The following is a 19459-nucleotide window of genomic DNA, read 5'->3' as shown; positions in this document are numbered from 1 at the left end:
GGCCGCCTCAGGTCAGCCGCGCACCGGCGAGGACAGCGCCCCGCACACCCTAGGACGCGCGCCGGGCCGCGGAGGTGGAATCTCCGGGTCAGCCCGTAGCGTTGACGGGCGTCGCGGCGAGCCAATGGGTGTGCCGGAGGGGCCCGGGGGGCGGGATTTCCCGTGCGGCGGCCGCTGGTCGCCCGGCTGGGGCGGCGGCGCCTGCGAGAGGGTGGGCCGGGTCAGCTGCTGCGGGCGGGGCCGCGCGCGGAGCTGTGGGCGGCTGCCGAGAGTCCCGCCGCCGCCCAGCCTTCGCCACGATGCCGGGGATCGACAAGCTGCCCATCGAAGAGACGCTGGAAGACAGCCCGCAGGTGAGGCGGGGGCGGCGGGCGGCGGCGGCCTAGCGCGGGCCTGCAGCCTCAGGTGCCCGCGGCCCGCCGGGGTGGGCCTCCGCGCGGGCCCGAGGGGCCGGGTCGCGGGTGGAGGCCGAGCGGCCGCCGGCCTCGTCTCCGGTGCGGCCTGGCGCTTGCGTCCGCGCCGCGTCTCCTCGGCGTTTCTCGGGAGGAGCTGCTCTTACCGCGGTGGTACGACGGGCGCTAGTGCGGGCCGGCGGGGGCCGCGGGGCCCGTTTTCCTCGGAGGGGCTGCGAGGCGGAGTGTGCGTCGCCCGTGGACGCCGGAATGCGCGCCCTGCTCCCCGCCGTGGGTCTGCGTCCGAGTCTCTGGCCGGTGGCTGTCACTTGAGCTGCGCACCGCGGGCGACGGAGCGCGCCTACGTTCCTTCGCGGCTGCCGAGCCTTGGGTTGCAGACTTGGCCCGAATAAACTCATCAAAATAAAAGCCCTGTTTTTTTGTTTGGTTTGTTTGTGCGTTAGGGATGATGCTGGTGCGGTTGCTCTAGCAGAAGACAGTTTGGGAAAATAAAACCGTTGGATTTCTTTTTCAGTATTGAATGAAATCAGTTGTATTTTTAAAAAGGTGTCGGGGCCTCTAACTTGCACTATGCCAGCCTTTATATATAGTAATGGGTATAAAACAACGTAGCTCGTGGATTTTTTAAAATATTACTTGCTGAGGAATACATATTTCATTTGCAGAGCCTTCCTCCCTCTGATAAAGAAAGGAAAAGAGAAGGGCTAGCGCTTGTTTTCCTGGATGACACTTTTGTTATGGCTTTTGTGCCAATTTTGATTTCTAGGTTGAAATTGGGCTCTGATTGTAGAATTGATTTATTCTTTTCTCTGAAAGCTATCTTTGTAGGCCAGTTGCTGGGAGGTAATGTACTCTTATCAGACAATGTGAGAAACAGAAACCCACATTTTGCTTTATCTCATAACCAGTTTACGTTTTGCTTAATGACTTTTTCAGTGTAAAGTCTTAAGCTATATTTGTTTCAGATTGGCAACAGTTTTGTGGTTGTATTAGAATTTTAACGTTTTACTTTTTCAAAATTAAGACTCGGTACACTGTCTGAGCTTCTTTTACCCAGCCTACTTTTTATAGCCCATAAAGACTATAAAAAGATTGGATTACACAGTGCCCTATCTGTGACTTTCAATGTAGAGATAATCTTTAAATTTCTGTGTGATTAGTTTACACTTGAATCAGCCTCATTATGTAGCCCAGGCTGGCCTCAAACAGGACCTACTCCAGCCTGTCTTCTGAGTGCTGATTGTAAGCTTGAGCCACAGATACTTTCAGTCGTTGTTGTTGTTTAATTTTTTATGTATGTAGACATTCACTTGCATGTGTTCATGTGTCACTTGCCTGCCTGTTTTCCACAGAGGACCCCTTGGCACCGCTGGTTGTGAGCCTTCATGTGGGTGCTGGAAATTGAACCTGGATTCTCTAGAAGAGCAGTCAACGTCTTAACCTCTGAGCTCTCTCCAGCCCCTGTTTTTTCATTTAAACAACGATTTCTTTGGTACTGGGGACTGGATCCAAGATCTGCACTTGCTGGGCAAATGCTGTACCACTAAGATAAATCCTCAATCTTGCTTTTATTTATTTAATTTTTGTGTGTATATGTGTTGTGTGTGTCTGTTGTACTTCTGTGATTGTGTGCTCATGCGCATGGAGGCCCAAAATTGATTTATCTTATTTGATTGCTTTCTATTTATTGATTGAGGCACCATCTTTCTCTGAATCCTCCGTTTGCTAATTCAGATAATCTAGCTAGTCAGCGTGCCCTAGGTATCCTGTCTCTGTTAAATGCTGAGAGTACACGACCTCCGCACCAGGTTTTACACAGTTTCTGGGGAATCTGGACTCTGGTCCTCAAGCTCTCAGGGTCAGGGCCTTACTCTGCTAGCCACCTTCCCAGCCCTGTTCTATTTGGTTCTGTGTGTGCTGGTACTCTTGGATGTGTATGCAGAGGCCAGAGGATGACCTCAGGTTCAGTTCCTCCTCAGCCTCTACCTAGCTTGTTGTTTTGAAATAGTGTCTCCCATTGAGACCTGGGTCTCTCCTGGGATCATGCAGGCTAGGCTGGCTGGGCAGTAAGCCCCAAGGATCTACTTGTCTCTGTCTTTCCAGTATTGGGATTGTATGCAGCTGCCCCTATACCCAGCTCTTCACATGGGTGCTTTATTAGCCTAAATGTCTTCACAGTATTCTGAATTAAAAATTTCAACACTGCACTTAAGTGATATAACAGACTTACCTTTTAAAAATATTTTATTAGCCTGTGTTAATAACACAACAGTGAGTTTTATTATGTTTCCATTTTTACTATATTTGCCCCTCTTACCTCTTGTTTCCCCTTTCTCTTCCCAGCTAGACCTTAGGCCCTTTGTTTTGTGTTGAGAGGAAAACTTGTGTTGTTCAGGATAGCTTGAGAGATTCCCCCTGCCTCAGCCTCCAGAATAGTTGAGACTGCAGCTGGTGCACCACAGCCAGCTCCCATTGTTGACCTGGAGAGTTTTTCCAAAATTCTGCTTTTATGAATAGGGATGAGGTGAACGCTTTTGTGTATATATTTTATCTCAGTTTATCTAGAAAATAATTCAATAGATTAACAAAGAATGTACAAACTTTCAAAGCTTCTACTGTAAAAAAAATTTTTTTTAAAGAAATTAGATCTTTCAATCCTAACCAAAAGTGACCCACTGGGCTGAGGATATAGGTCGGTGGGAGAAGTCCGGTCTTAGAGTCTCCTTGCTGAAGCTCCACCCAGCCCCAACACAGTGGCCTGCTAGCTGCACAGTAGAGAAGTTAGAGCTTGGAAGACATGGGGCCCTGAATTATGATCATCTTTTTAAGATTTGTTTTTATTGTTGGGGCTTGAATCCAGCTATATCGCTGGCTTTTTTTGTTTGTTTTGTTTTGTTTCTTTGAAAAAGGGTTTCTCTGTGTATCCCTCCCTGGCTCTCCTGGAACTCTCTGTAAAACAAGGCTGACCTAGAACTCAGAGATCCACCTGCCTCTGCCTCCTGAATGCTGGGATTAAAGGTGTGTACCACTACTGCCCTGCTCTCTGGCTCTCTTTAAAAAGTTTTGATTTACAATAAAGTTTGCACAGTCCAAATCTAACTAATTTAGCATAAGGGTATTTAAAGTTACATACCCCAAACATACCAGTCTGGCAAAAGATCTGAAGAAGAAGAAATTTTAAGCCTCTACTAGGACATGTCTTGTCTGTGTTTTAAAAATAGGAAACACAGTGAATCTTGCTAATTTATTATTATTATTATTACTGCTATTTTTTGGTTTTTCGAGACATGGTTTCTCAATGTAGCCCTGGCTGTCTTGGAACTCACTCTGTAGGTCAAGTTGGCTTTGAACTCAGAGACCTTCCTGCTTCTGCCTCCTGAGTGCTGGGATTAACGTGTGCCACTACACCTGGCTTCCTCCATCTTTTTAATGTTTTAAAATAGCACTTGGGAGACAGGAAGTGGAACACTAGAGTCTGTTACATCGGCCGTTTGTGGTGCTGCTTGTACTTTCAGCCACTAAGAAGCTAAGAAGCCACTAAGAGGCAAGATGATAAGAGGGAAAAAAGGAAAGGCTGGGAGAAGTAGAGAACTGAGACTGTGGACTCTGTCCCAGAAGCTCTTGTGCCACACCCCACACCTATTTGTTTAAGTTCCTCCTTTGACTAGAGGAAGTCAGTGAGTAAAAATAAGTCTGTCAGGTGGGTGGCGTACTTCTGTAGGCTCAGCAGCTCGGTGGTGGAAGCAGGGTTGCCCTGACTTTGAGGCCAGCTTGCCCATATCTTAAAATGAACCAATTATGTGTGTTGTGGCTGTGTTTGTGTAGGAGAGTATCGTCCTTTGGATTTTAATTGTTCCCTACTTTTTTTTTTAACATATGGCCATCATGCTTTGCTCCTGTTTTTAGGTTAAGTTAAAATAATTTTAATTTGTAAAGGCACAGCTTTGTTCTTCTTGCTTATGTTACTTTTTTTTGTTGATGTTGTTCTTTGAGGCAGTTTCTTTGTAGCCCTGGCTATCCTAGAACTCCCTCTGTAGACCAGGCTGTTTTCAAAATCACAGAGATCCTCCTGCTTCTGCCTTCCAAGTGCTAGGATTAAAGGTGTGTGCTACTATGCTACTTCTTTAATGAAAGAGTAAAACCCTTTGACTTCTTGACAGTGTGTAAATAGATTAAGAATCAAAATTACTAGAGTTCTCGTATTTTACTGCTTTTTAAAAAAGTATTTCCTCATCTCACTTATGTATTGATTTATGTAAACTTTTTATTTTTTCAGACAAGGTCTTTACTGGGTGTATTTGAAGAAGATGCTACTGCTATTTCCAATTATATGAACCAGTTATATCAAGCTATGCATCGGATTTATGATGCACAGGTAAAGAACTAAGAGGCTAACACAATACTGCTTAAAAATGAATCTCTTAGCACATGAGGACAGAATAGTGTCTGCTTGGTTTACTGTGTACCTCACTTGTTCTTAGACACAGAGTAGTTTCTCTTGAAAGGATGAATGAATACTCAGAATGTTACAGAACTTACATTTCAGTAAGTTTCCCATTTCTTCAAACATAGAGCTTTCTTACTGGAGTACACTGATAATGAATGGACTGAAGACCCCATATTATTATATTTTCATTAATCATGCTTTTAACTTTAAGGAATCCCTGTTGTTGTTGTTGCTGTTTTGTTTTGAGTAAAGGCTTGGAAAGTAGCCAGCCTCTAGTTAGTAGAAGACTATGACTAATTTTTCCTGCATAATAGACATAAAATTTGAGGTTATATTTGTGTAATTTATAAGTTTTAACAGCAGGTTGCATTCTATTGACATACTTTGAGATTAGTTAAGTGTATTTAATTCCTATCTATGCTATGACAGTATTCCCCCCCCCCCTTGTGATAGGTTTGACAAGGCTTCATTCTAGCCACAGTTCAGTTAATTAGTGAAATATTATTTTATTATATCATGATTGAAAAGAAACTGAATTAACCAAAATACCTTTGGTCTTGCTGTGTTGCTCTGTTATGTCCTGTGTTAAACACATGGTTGTTATGTTATTGAATGCTCATATTCTCTAGATTGAATAAAAATTAGTCATTCACATAGAATCTCTACAAATTTGCTGACATTTTGTATAGTTTTCTTCTAGCTTTAAATATATTTAATGTTTTGTTTTCATTAGCAGAGACCCAAAACAAAAACAAAAACAGCTAAAAAGCACATACCTGAAGCTGGGTATGGTGGTGCATGCCTGTAATCTCATTACTTGGGAGGCAGAGGCAGAGGATCAGGAGTACAAGGCCATCCTCAGCTATATAGCAAGTTTGAGGCCAGCCTGGGCTACATGAATCTATGTCTTAAAAAAAAATAAAGAAAAGAAAAAAGGGCATACCTGGAACGTTGCTGAATTCTTTGCCTCTGGTTTATATTTTCTTTTGAAACACTTTTAATGGTAGTTCCTTTTCTATTGCTAAGAATTAAAAAAAAAAAAAAAATATATATATATATGTATATAACATAGAGATAAATGAAGGTGGCCTAGATAACATCAATTAAAACATTTTCTTAATCTGTAATATTGTACTAATTTGAATTTTGATCTTTTTCCTTAGAATGAATTAAGTGCAGCAACACACCTGACTTCGAAACTTTTAAAAGAATATGAAAAACAGGTATAAAGGTTTTAAAGCATGATTTAAAATATGTAACAATGTACTGTATGTTTAGATAAACTTTTTCAATCAGAATCTTTTATTTTAGTGTTTAGAGCAAGGGTCTCACCATATAGTCTCAAACCCATGATGCTTCCACTTTTTCTGAGTGCTGGCATTCCAGGCATTCACCACCATGCATGGCCTGGTAGCACTTCATAAGTTTACAAAATATGCCATTGAAAACTCACTAAGTCCTTATTGTTAGTGACTTACTATTAGAACAAAGCTGGTCTGCTTTTCCAGATTTTTCCTTTTTTATTTTAATTTTTATTTTTTGAGACAGGATTTCTCTGTGTAGCTCTGGCTGTCCTGGAATTCACGCTGTAGACCAGGCTGGCCTAGAACTCAGAAATCCACCTGGCTCTGCCTCCTGAGTGCTGGGAGTAAAAGCCTGCACCACCACCTGGAGATTTCTCACTTTTACTAAAAAAGACACTGAGCTTTGTTCAAGGTTACTCTGTTGTTGGAGGAAGGAGTCAAAGCCAAATCTTTGAGCTCCTAATATTGCGTACATCACATTGTATAGTGCTAGTTGATTATCTAACAGTCATTTTAAACAGTGTTCATTAATTGCAAAGATTATTTTATTAAAAGGATATTTTTGGAGCATGTTCAAAAACTTAGATGTTTCTAAAGTTATTTGAAAGTAGATTGTGTTACTCACAAAAAATACATTGAACATTAATCTCATCTGTGTTTTTCACTTTCAGCGTTTTCCTTTGGGGGGTGATGATGAAGTTATGAGCTCTACTTTACAGCAGTTTTCAAAGGTTATAGATGAGGTAAGTTGTGATCTTGCTTGAGTAGGTGGTTTTATAACTAAGTTACTGAAGTTATTCAGCTTTTACTGAAAACTATAAAGCTTTTTATTATATTTTACTTCGTGTGTGTGTGTGTGTGTGTGAGAGAGAGAGAGAGAGAGAGAGAGAGAGAGAGAGAGAACACACCATATTGTGTGTGCAGCAATTAGAGAACAACTTTCAGGAATAGGTTCTCTCCTACCATGAGTCCCCAAGGTTAGCAATCAGGTTATCAGTCTCAGTAGCCACCTCTCCAGCCCTCATTAGGGGAACTAATATAGCTGTGAGTCTATGAGACGTTTTGTTGCAAAGAATAGTATTAAAAGGCACTATTTCCACATCATGATGGCTTTCATAAAATCAGTATTTTCTTACCTAATTAAAACGGTTTCCCTGGGGCTGGAGAGATGGTTCATCAGTTAAGAGAACTGTTGCTTTTCCAGAGGTCCTGAATTAAATTCCCAGCAACCACATGGTGGCTCACAACCATCTATACTTGGATCTGATGTGCTCTTTGGCATGCAGGTATACATGCATATAGAACACTCATATATGTAAAATAAATAAATCTTTAAAAACATTCTCCCATGAATAAACTTAAAAATGGGTTTCATCTATTCCTAGTCCATGAATCATTCCCCTTTTTTCATTGTTACTTGATGTAGACAGAAAAATGAGGCTGTCTGCTGTAACCAGTTGCTTTGTGATTTTTCTTTTGCCATTGAGTAACACACACTGTTTGGTCCTCATTAATCTATGCAAAATAGCCAAAATTAGTCCTTAATTTCTCAAACCGTTTATTTTAACAGACCATAAAATAATAACAACATGAAGGCCTAGAAGTTAGAAGAAAAGAGATGCGAGGTTTATGGAGAACCATTAGTGTTCTCTACTCTTGCTATGAAAGCTGTGTGTGTTTATTCTCATATACATACTTTTTTAACATGCGTGGGATCCAGCCCAAGGCCTTACATGTTCTAGATAGGTCTTCTACCACTGAACTATAACCTAGTCCCAGTTTTTCTAATATCTTAATAACCCACTATAGCAGAGTATTATCCTAGGCTATCAGTTTAAGTAATGATACTTAGTGGGTTAGGGATGTAGCTTGGTGGTAGAGTACTTGATGAGAATTTGCGAGTAATGGGTGTGACTCCTAGCACTTCAAGTAAACAAAACAAAATGCTTATAGGAAATGTAATATTTTCCATTTTTAAAAATTATGGCAAAATACATTGATACTCATGGTATTTAATTCATTCACAGTGATGTACAACCATCATAGTTATCTAGGTTAAGAACATTTTCATCATCTTAAAAGAAGTCTTTTTCATGCCATCTATGACTTTCCCTCGGATTTTCCCAAGTCCTTGGCAATGACTACATTTTGGTTTCTGTCTCTGTAGATTTGCCTCTTTGGATATTTCATATAAGTTAACCCATAGAATTTGTGGATTTTGAGGTGTGTTTTCTTTCATTTTAAATATGTTTATCTGTGCCAATACTTTTTTCTGAATAAAATTTTATTGTATAATGCATATTACCACATTTTATTTACCCACTTGTGGGTGTTCTGTTGTTCTTACCTTTTGGTTCTGACCATTCATATAATAGTTTACTCTTACAAATGCCAGCTTTCAGTTCTTTTTTGGAAAATGCTAAGGAGTGGCATTGCTTGGTTTTATGGTAATTTTATGTCTTAACTTTTTGAGGAATCACCAGACTGTTTTAAACAGTGCAGGACAGTTTGTTTTTTTCTTTATTTGTGCTAGCAAGTATTTTCTTTTTAAAATGATAATCACTTAATAGGAGTGAAGTGGTATCTCATTGCCATTTTGACTTGCAGTTTTTGGGTAGCTAATACTATATTGAGCTTTTTTTCCATGTGGTTATTAGCCATTTGTAATCTTTGGGGAAGTGTCTGTTCAGATCCTTTGCCCATTTTTAAGTTGGGCTATTTATTTTTGTTATTAAGTTGTAGGAGTTTATTACCTAGATGCAGGTTTCTTCTGAGATGTGGTTGGAAATGTTTTCTCATTCTATTTGTTATCTTTACTTTCTTATAGTATCTTCTGATCCATAGTTTTATTTTAATAGAGTCTATTTTACATTTTGTTGCTTGTGCTTTTGATGTTATTTCTAAAAAATTGTTGTCAAATAAAGTTTTCTTTTAAAAGTTTTAGGCGGGGCATGGTGGCACATGCTGTTAATCCCTGCACTTGGGAGGCAGAGGCAGAAGCCTCTGCGTTTGAGGCCAGCCTGGTCTACATAGTGAGGTCCAGGACTACTAGGGCTACATAGAGAGACGCTGTCTCAAAACAAAAACAAAAAAAAGTTTTTTCATATAATATTTTGTATCATACTATATAATTTTGTTGTTTCCATATGTAAAATGTATCAAAGCCTTTTAAAAGACTAGATTCTAATTTATATAACATTGGTGGATTCCTATATGTAGACATATAGTAGGTCTTTTATCTGTTAGTTATTTGGTATTTCTGTCTTTCTTTTACTAGCTCAGTTCTTGTCATGCAGTACTATCAACTCAACTTGCCGATGCCATGATGTTCCCCATTTCCCAGTTTAAAGAAAGAGATCTGAAAGGTATTGACATCAACCTTGTGTTTATTTTCACTGAAGTTCAGTGCTAGCAGAGTGCATTTATTTCATATCTAAACCAGTTCTGACCACAACATGCCACTTTTACTTTAAGTAGTTACTAAACATCTGTGGAAGTGCTTGATAGATACTGAATTAGTTCCTGACAAATAATAATGTTCTTTCCTCAAAAGGAGATGGGTTAACACTATGAGAGTGTCTTATAGTTAGGGAGAAAGAAGGTGCTATGGGAGCTCAGAGGAAATGGTCAGAAAGACTTCACCGATGACATGAGCATTGAACAATAAAGAGAGATATGTTGAGAAAGGAGTTGTTTTATTAGGATGAGTGCACAAAGTATAGGTTGTAGAAAATATCACTTTTTTGAGAATAATCCGGTGCTGGATGTGCTGAAGCAAGGCAAGAGATGACTGTAGAGATAGAGGAGGTGGAACTAAAGCAAGGTAAAAGAAGTTAGGCCTGAGTGTATGAACACAAAGAAGCCAGCAGACTCCACAGGAGTAAAGAGACATGTCATTTTGTTTTTACAGGTGGAACAGAGTGGATTTGGTGCTTAGACCACTAAGAAGTGAGAGGCCAGGGAAGGAATAAAGAGAGTGAGAGATGTTAGTGGCACAGAGTAGAGGTTCATTGTAGGTGGGGGAACTGGGAACACAGGTTAGTGGGTGACCAAATAAATGTTTTGTAGATCTGGTTCTTTCTATAATTTATAAACTCAAAGTAGATAGAAAAAAATCAAGCATATCAAGTAAATGGTAAAGTACATAAATTAAAGACAAATGTCTTTCAGAGATGGAGCCAATAACTGAAATGATCTTTAAGAATGGTCAGTTCCAGCCAGACATGATGGTGCACACCTTTAATCCCAGCACTCAGGGAGGCAGAGGCAGGCTGGTCTCTGTGAGTTCCAAGCCAGCCTGGTCTACAGAGTGAGCCCAGGACAGCCAAGGCTACACAGAGAAACCCTTAGTCATATATAAAAAATGAATTAATATGTTAGGTTCTAGTAGTGTGAGTATTTGCATATCTTAGCATTTAAGGTGGGTTTAAATACTTCCTCGCCTCATATCTGAGGTGACTGGATTTTCTGGTAATGCATTGCTGGTTATCTCCAAGGTTTTATAGACAGACAAACAGGAGTGTCTCCGCTGTGAATACCGTAGTATCAATTTTTGCTTGAGTTTTTGTTTTGGCTTAAGTGGTACTAATTGCTTTATAAATAGTTAAAATGTTTTATAGATATGCTAAACTGAAATTATTTTTGAACTCTTTCAGAAATACTGACACTAAAAGAGGTATTTCAGATTGCTAGTAATGGTAAGCCCTGAACATGTTATGCACTGATTTCTTTCATTGATCTGTTTATCAGTGTACATCACGTACATCATTCTTTGTTAATATTAAAACATTAACTCAATTAAATGGTTAGGATAACATTATTTAAATCAGTGATAATACTTTAAATGTATTTTTTACAAAAAAATGTTTCAATGGCAGTTATATCAATCATACTATCTTTATAGTGCCTAAAGAGGTTATAAAATATTTTACTTATTTTCTAAGAATTCTGATTTTTTTTTCCCTTTTCCTTTCCTTTCCTCTCTTCTTTCTATGCCAGGTCTTGAACACAGGGCCTTGTACATGCTAGGCAAGCACTCAGTCACTACGATATGTTTGGTTTTAGCCTCAGTCCTTCTTTCTTTCTTTTTCAGCTTTTATTTCCTTAAGAGTTTTTCAATTTTGAATTAAAAATATTTTTTCTTTTTACTTATTCTTCCCATCCCGCCACTCCTAGTCCTTCTACCACTCCCCCTCTCCCCCAGCTCCACTGTTCCTTCATTTTCCTTCAGGAATGAGCAGGTGCTTTTAATTACAGTTTCTTTGGAAGTTAGTATTTTGTATCAATTTGGCACATAGTCACATGATTTGAGGGAAACTAGGCTGTGGGGAAAATTTGAACATAGTGGTCATGTAGTAGGGCATTCTTACGTAGCTCTAGTGTGGGTGTAGTCTTACAAAGTACTGTTAACACTCATTTCTGTTTTCCAGATCACGATGCTGCAATTAACAGATACAGCCGATTGTCAAAGAAGAGAGAAAATGACAAGGTGTGTGTACTCACTTTAAAAACATTTTTAATGTATTTTTTTATATGTATAGGTGTTTTACCTGCATGTATGTCTGTGTACCATGTACGTTAAGTGCCTGAGGAGGTCAGAAGATGGTTGTGAGCTGCTGTGTAGATGGGGGAGCTGAACCTGGTTATTCTGGAAGAGCTACGAGTGAGTGCTCTTAACTGCTGAGCCATTATGTCTCTGGCCCCTGCACACTTTTTCAGTATGCAGTTAATGGCCATTTCATTAGGTGATTTATTTTTTAAAAATAGAGTCAACAAATCATTGTCGTAGTATTACTCTTAAATTTTATTTTTTCCTAGCTGTTTAAAACTTACCTGATACTGGTCTCTTTAAATAACATGCTTTTTTCCTGCTAATATTTGATAGTTTAACTCTTTTGAAAGTATAGTTGATTGTCAGTATATAAAACGTGTTCTTTTTGTTTTGTATTTCGATAATACTGCATATTTTTTTATCTGATCCATGTATATTGAGAAATACCACATGAGATACAGTATATGCAAGCAGTAAAGTTAAGAAAACAAGAGCACATGAATTTGAAGGAGAATAAAGAGAGGTATATTGGGAGGTTTAAGGGAAGTAGATGGAAGGGAGAATGTTGCAATTATATTATAATCTCAAAAAGAAAAAGAAAAAAATCGCAAAAAAGAAGAAATACTTCAGTTTTGTGTTCCAGACATATGAAAGTATGTGTATAAGAGTTTAAATAGGTGTTCATGGTAGTTAGGGTAAGAAAAAAGTTACCTTAAATTGGGTAACACTCTGTCCTGAAAACTCATTAAAAACATGATTAAAACAAACCAACACAAACACATACCTCAGTGAATTATCACACACGGAACTCAATGAAATTCTGGTGTAAGAACTTCTCTACTTAAAGGGAATATTTATGTTTTTTGATGTTTCCTCAAGGAATGAAACCCAATAATATTACACAATATTTGAGGATGAATACATTTAAAGATTAAAAAAGAGAATATTAACAAGTTCTAGGTGATTCAAGGCTTGGGATATAGCCTATACCAATATTTGCAAATGAGGTGATCTCTATGCAGGGTTTGGTATTTGCAGCCCTGGCCACAGCTGCTGGTAGAGACACCATGACTACTTATGGGAATCAATAACTGAGTAGGATTTACTGTGCAGCAGCCACTTGGCAACAAAGGGAATGATTCTCACACAGTGATCATTCCCCAAACTGTGTTCTGTTTCTAATTTTAGTTCAGAAGTTGCCCAATAAAACATAATTTGAGATCTAGTAGTCATTTTGCTTTAGAGAGGTATTTAAAGGTCTAGATTATACAATTTGGCATATTTTATATTGCTTTTGGCTATTCCAAGTATTTTAAAAAAGCATTCATCCCTTTTTTAATTAGAAAAATTATTGAGCATCTATTTATCAAGCAGTATTTGGATACCTTGGGGGAACAATGTGTGCTCTTATATATGTTGAAGGCTTTGTGTGAATGCATTCCAGAGTACAACGATGGAGAGCTATGGATTAACATGAATTAAATGCAGTAATAGAGATTTTGCTAGAAAGAGTCCAGGCAAAACTTTATTGGTGCGTTGGAAAAGATTATACTTTAGGAGATGATACACATTGTAGATAAGTAGACAGCATTTTGGGGCTTGAAAAGGATTTTGAAAAAAAGCTCCAAACCAAACAACAAAAATCCCCTCGAAATCAAAATAGTCTCTCTATAGAGGCTTTTGGTGTTGGAGGCTATAAAGGTTTAGAGTACTAGCTATGGGGTAAGATTTTGGGGACATATTTAAGGTCTGCTATGAGTTTATTTGAAGTCATGTACTAGTTACTTAATCCCATGCCTTTATTCTTCATGCAAAACAAAAAACCCACAAAACAATTGTGAAAATAAAATTAGGTAGTGAATGTAGAGTGGCAGTTTTAGCAGGTTTCACTAAAATCTGATCATGATGGCGATGGGAGGAAATCACTACCTTTCATCTCTTTGGATATGTTTAGGGAAAGATGCAGAAATAATAAAGTAGGTGGGGGTTGGATGGTGTAGCTCTCACATGTGACCCTCGTACTTGGGAGGCAAAAGGAGGAGGGTCACTGAAAGCTTGAGCTACCCTGGAGTTCAAGGCTTAGCCTGGGCTAAGAATGAGACACTGTCACTGTCTTAAAACAAAGCAACAACCACTGTTTATCAAAGCTCAACCTGGAATAGTTTGGAGCCAGATTGCTGTATTTATGGCTTTGAAATTTGTGTTAGAGGAATTGAGAAGTCACCAAAGGATTCTTAGCGGGTGAATAACATCATAGAGTTGTGTTACCTAAGAAAAGCAGTAATGAAAATGTGAAAGGGATGGTACTATACAGATTCCAATAAAAAGTACTGTAATAATTTGCTTAGTCATGATGAGGGTTGTTATCAAAAGAGGAAAGGAATGAATACTTTGAAGAGTTGTTCTTCATCCCTCACTGGGAATTGAACTCATGGCCTTGTGAATGGTAGGCAAGCACTCTACCACTGAGACACACTTCCTGGCCCTTCTTTGAAAGAGAGAAGTCCAATAGTAGGAGGTGGAATCCAAACTGACATTTCCTAGAGAGAAGTAAGAAAAAATAAAGGACAGGTGTTGTGAAGAAGAAGCTGTTTTCAATTTTGTGTATTTCCGGTGCATATAAACACTCATTCTTACACAAAAAAGAATGCAGCTTTCCTTTGGTACTTGGGAGAGAGAGTGCCAGGGAGGAGATGGAAGTTCACTACCACCAAGTCGCTGGAACATTGGGGAAATGCTGGAACTTGGTGAGTATTCCAAGGAGAAGGAAAAGAGCCTCATACACATTAGTCCTCTGTAAATGCCCAAGGAAAATGTGTTGTTGAGTGAAGTAACTCAGGGGAACATATGTATTTTAAGTGTGAGTCAAGGAAAATAAGCAGGGAGAAAAAAGTGGTGGGGAGAAAACCAGGAAGGGAGAATATGTGGAGTGAGCTAATTAAGATCAGATATCACTGGCTAAATAATAATCTATATGGTGGACTCTTGTCATGCTTAGTGCAGATATCCATTTTGTAAGTGATAGACTTGGTAAACAGAAAAATCAGTTTACCCAGTTTAATGGATTTCCAGTATAGTAGAAAACAGGAAAGCTATGTTCAGTAATTACCGATCACTGTTTTCCTTGGTAGACTTTTTTCCACAGCTTCTACTAAAGATATTTTCCAAATTAATTAAAGAATATTTTACTCTTTTCATTCAAAGGTAAAGTATGAAGTAACAGAGGATGTATATACTTCTAGGAAGAAACAACACCAGACCATGATGCATTATTTTTGTGCACTAAATACTCTTCAGTACAAGAAGAAAATAGCTTTGTTAGAACCTCTACTTGGATACATGCAGGCTCAGGTAAGTACTATAGTATGTTTTGAATTGTATCTGTCCTAAAAGCCTTGTATAGAGCTTGATATTTATATTAACCATAAGGATATTGTAAACTGTTGTCAACATTCTAATTTGTATTATGGTTTTAAAAAGAATTTTAAAGACTGTCCTGGGTGTCTTATTGTAAGGTGGTTGGGAGAATGGTTTTCCTTGCAAAGGAAGATCTAAAATGTTTTAAATAAATGGAAATGCATTGTAATTAAGACTTCTCCCACCTCAGTTGGGGACAGGAGGCAGAAAGCTAAATAAATTTCAAGTACTATCTCTTGCTGGATCTTCTTTTCATTATTGCTTCATATGTCTGAAAAAGAATGAACAAATTTGAGCCAGGCATGGTGACTCAAGCCTTTAATCCTACCACTCAGGAGACAGAGACATTCAGATCTCTGTGAGTTTAAGGCCAGCCTAGTCTACAAAGAGAGTTCGAGGACAGCCAGAGCTGTTACACAGAGAAACCCTATCTAAAAAACAAACAAACAAAAAGAATAAGCAAGTTTGCATTTGTTTTATGGAATGTGGTAGATGAGGGGTCTGGAGAGATGTCTCAGTGGTTAAGAGTACTGACTGCTTTCCTAGAGGACCCAGGTTCAATTTCCAGCATCTATATGGTAGGGGAATCAGACACTGTCACCTCACCTTCTAGGGCACTTGTCACACATATGATGAGCAGACATACACTCAGGCAAAACACCCATATGCATAAGAAAATAAGTAAAGTATTCAAATGCCCAAAAAGGTGCACATTAGGAAACTGGCTGGAAGATTGAGTTTGGGGAAATATATCAGTTTCTTAAAACCCAAGAAACTTGAATATCCCTTCAGGCATAAGAGTACTTATTTATAAACTAGCTGTGGTAGGTAGCCTGAGGTCAGAGAAATATTTGAGGCCACCCTGGATTACACAGTGAAACTTCATTTCAAATAACAACAGCAAACTGCCTAAATATGTGAGAGGATAGATAGTGGGATTTAGTTCTAGTTTCCTTAGTAGCCCTGACTGGTGGATGTTATAGACCCTAACCTGTTATGTACAAATCAGATAACCCACTCTCATTTTCCTGTAATTCTGTGTCCTAGAAACTGTTGATGGGATTTACTCGAAATATTTTTTGTGTGTGTTTATACTGTACAATCTTCCACTCCTCTTCTACCTCAGATAAGTTTCTTTAAGATGGGTTCTGAAAATCTCAGTGGACAACTGGAAGAATTTTTAGCTAATATTGGAACAAGTGTACAGAAGTAAGTGTTTTGTTTTCATTAAAATGAAAATGAAATTATGTCAAAAATTTAATAGCTAAATATTTATATTTACATAATTACAATATTACTTAATTTAAATATGTACAACTTGGACTGGAGAGATAGCTCAGTGGTTAAGCACACTGTCTGTTCTTCCAGAGGTCCTGAGTTCAATTCCCAGCAACCACATGGTAGCTCAGAACCATCTATCCTCGGATCTGCTGCCCTCTTCTGGCATGCAGGTGTACACAAAGACAGAGCACTCATGTATTAAAAAAATATTTAAAGCTTAATTTTCTAAGGGTTAGTTTTCTTGCCATGAGTGTATTTCTCAGCTTTATGGCTAAGTTTGGGAGTTTAACTGTCTTTCCCCTAAATGTAAACTCTGGTTTCATAACACTGAAATTTGATGATGGTTTTAATGATATAAAGCTAGCTTTTATGTTTGACTAATAAAAATATATAATGGTAATTATCCATAAATAAAATTTTCTTTAAAATCTTATTTGTAAACCTTGCTTAGAAAATTAGTATGCAATCCTGTTTTCTATGCTCTAGTATTTTGAGAGAGAAAGCAGTTCTAATCACCTTTAATGTGTGAATAACTATGATGTTAATCTGAGGCAAGGAGAGAGATGAAATTTAGGGTTTTTCATTTTATTTTTTGCAGTGCTGGGGCTTGAACGCAGGTCTGTGCTGTACCATAGAGCAGTTTGAAAAGTACTCTACAGCTAGGTGTCCGGTTACTTTATTAGTGTTCAAATTTGATATTGTTTCTAAAATATCTAAGTTTAACATAGTGTTTAAAATGAATTTATGTTACCTTAACCATCTTGTGTTTGCTTTTTTAAAAAATGAAATATATGGGCATGTAGGGTTGGTAAGGCATTCTTTGTTGGTCATGGCTGGTAGTAACTAACCTGTTCTCTGTGTTAGTGTTCGAAGGGAAATGGATGCTGATGTAGAGACCATGCAGCAGACAATACAAGACTTGGAGGTAGCCAGTGACCCTTTATATGTGCCTGACCCAGATCTAACCAAGTTCCCGGTCAATCGAAATTTAACCCGAAAGGCTGGATACCTAAATGCTAGGAAGTAAGAAAACTGTTGTCATTTTCATAGTACATCTTGTAACAGCAAATTGATATAATGTATAATTACCTTGTTTGCCAGTTGTTTTGGTTTCAGTAAAGGTTGAAACTTAAAAACAAACAAACAGACATTTATTTATTTATTTATTTGCATGTAAGCATTTTTATGTTTTGTGTGTACACATGTTGTAGCAGTGTAGGAGTGTTGGTGAGAGGACAGCATGCTGGACTCCCGCTCTCCCATATAGGTGCGTGTGTAGCATTCAAGTCACCAGGCGTGGCGGGAAGTCCCTTTAACCAGTATGCCGTCTTAGCGCCCCAAAGTTGAAACTTTTTAGTGTTGTATTTATTTATATAAGCTTGTTGGTAGGGTACACAAAAACTTGAAGAATCCTACCTTAATATTTATGGAATAATTTGAATTTATGAAAGGGATGAAACCAATTTGAATCTAAATAAGCCTATCATGATATGTAGATGCTACTAAATATTATGTTAATATTAATCACACATTTTAGATGTGATTATATCAAGTCAAAATTGAGTTTTCATTGAAAATGGACCAAGTTTTTTTCCCTCTCTCTCTTATTATTCTCGTCAATTTTCAGTGCTGTGTTGGAGCTCAGACCCTTGAGCATCCTAGGCACATGCTGTCCCATTGAACTAAGTCCCCAGCTGTCACTTGATAATGGTGAAGTAGATTAGCCCTAGAAATAAGATTGAATTTCTTTTCTTGAATCCTGAGCTGTAACTTGGATTTTTGATGTATCTTTGTAACAGTTGCAACTTAATAATTTCTACCCTTGATTTTGAAACAACACATGTTCACAAGTGAGTCGTCATGTGCAAAACCATTTCAGAGTCTGAAAAAGCGATATATCTTCTTCCCTTGGCGCCTTTTTGTAGATTGTTTTGTTTTTACATGCTGCTTTTTCTTGTGTCTGCTGGTAATAAGGGATTTCTTAGGAGTCATTGTTAAAATGTCAATGTGTTTTCTTTAGTAAAACAGGCTTGGTGTCGTCTAGCTGGGACAGACAGTTTTACTTCACGCAGGGTGGAAACTTAATGAGTCAAGCCCGTGGAGATGTGGCAGGAGGCCTGGCCATGGACATAGACAACTGTTCAGTGATGGCCGTGGACTGTGAAGACAGGCGATACTGTTTTCAGATCACTTCTTTTGATGGAAAAAAGTTAGTGTTATTCTGCTGCTAGTAAGATAGACATTTTAAAATAAAATGCTGAATTATTTTTTTGTTTAAAATAGACATTTAGAATTACTGTGAATTATTTATATATTTTATGTGCATTGGGCTTTTGCTTTCATGTATATGTGTTTGAGGATTTCAGATCCCCAGGAACTGGAATTATGGACAGTGGCAGGCTGCTGGGAATTGAACCTGGGTCTTCTGGAAGAGCAGTCAGTGTTCTTAGCCACTGAGCTGTCTTTCCAGCCCCATTAAATGTTTTTTTTAATACTTTGAAGTTGTTAGAGCAACAAATGGTGCAAACCTGTGATTTCACATTTAAGATAAGGCACTTAAAAATCCTGCATAGTATTGGGAAGGTAGTGTGACTTAGAATGTCCGCCATGGGTTATTTACTTACTCTGTTCTTGGATTAGTTACTGATTACCCCTCTGTTCTCTATTTTTCTGTATATATCAAATGGAGGCAGAGGAGTTGTACTGTCAATAATTGTGAGGAATAGAAATCTAACAAACATAATGTGCTTATATATGTACAGATTCTAACAGTAGTCTTATTTTGAACTGTTAATGAGTTACTTGTAGTTACGTTATTTTATTCATTATTGTTTTTATGCCTTTTAAAAAATTCTGTTACCTTTACATTAAATGTGAATCTATAGTGTAGAACAATTTTTCAAAAAAAACATAAATGTAAATAAGAATGAAAAAAAAACACCTGTTAATTTTATATAGCATTTTGTTTCCTTCTAGTTTTTATCCTGAATACATTTTTTTCCTTTCCCCTCCTCCTTTCCATCCTCTTTCTTCTTCACCTTGAACC

General features: G+C 38.2%; 1 protein-coding gene across 1 annotated transcript in view; it reads left to right on the top strand.

The window, feature by feature from the left end:
* The first annotated feature begins 241 nt into the window (after positions 1 to 241).
* Positions 242 to 19459, top strand: part of Appl1 (adaptor protein, phosphotyrosine interacting with PH domain and leucine zipper 1) — a 44181-nt gene continuing 24963 nt past the window's right edge. The window contains exons 1-11 of the mRNA XM_055612386.1: positions 242 to 353; positions 4690 to 4788; positions 6024 to 6083; positions 6836 to 6907; positions 9442 to 9529; positions 10820 to 10861; positions 11594 to 11652; positions 14920 to 15066; positions 16259 to 16341; positions 17278 to 17436; positions 18434 to 18622. Of these exons, the coding sequence (XP_055468361.1) occupies positions 300 to 353; positions 4690 to 4788; positions 6024 to 6083; positions 6836 to 6907; positions 9442 to 9529; positions 10820 to 10861; positions 11594 to 11652; positions 14920 to 15066; positions 16259 to 16341; positions 17278 to 17436; positions 18434 to 18622 (1052 nt within the window). The 5' untranslated portion in view covers positions 242 to 299. The remainder of the gene's footprint in view (positions 354 to 4689; positions 4789 to 6023; positions 6084 to 6835; positions 6908 to 9441; positions 9530 to 10819; positions 10862 to 11593; positions 11653 to 14919; positions 15067 to 16258; positions 16342 to 17277; positions 17437 to 18433; positions 18623 to 19459) is intronic.

This window comes from Psammomys obesus, unplaced genomic scaffold (genome assembly GCF_907164565.1).
Source record: "Psammomys obesus unplaced genomic scaffold, mPsaObe1.curated_primary_1811, whole genome shotgun sequence".
Classification (NCBI taxonomy): domain Eukaryota; kingdom Metazoa; phylum Chordata; class Mammalia; order Rodentia; family Muridae; genus Psammomys; species Psammomys obesus.
Note: the sequence above shows the minus strand (reverse complement) of the source record. Positions and strands in the feature narration are given on the sequence as shown.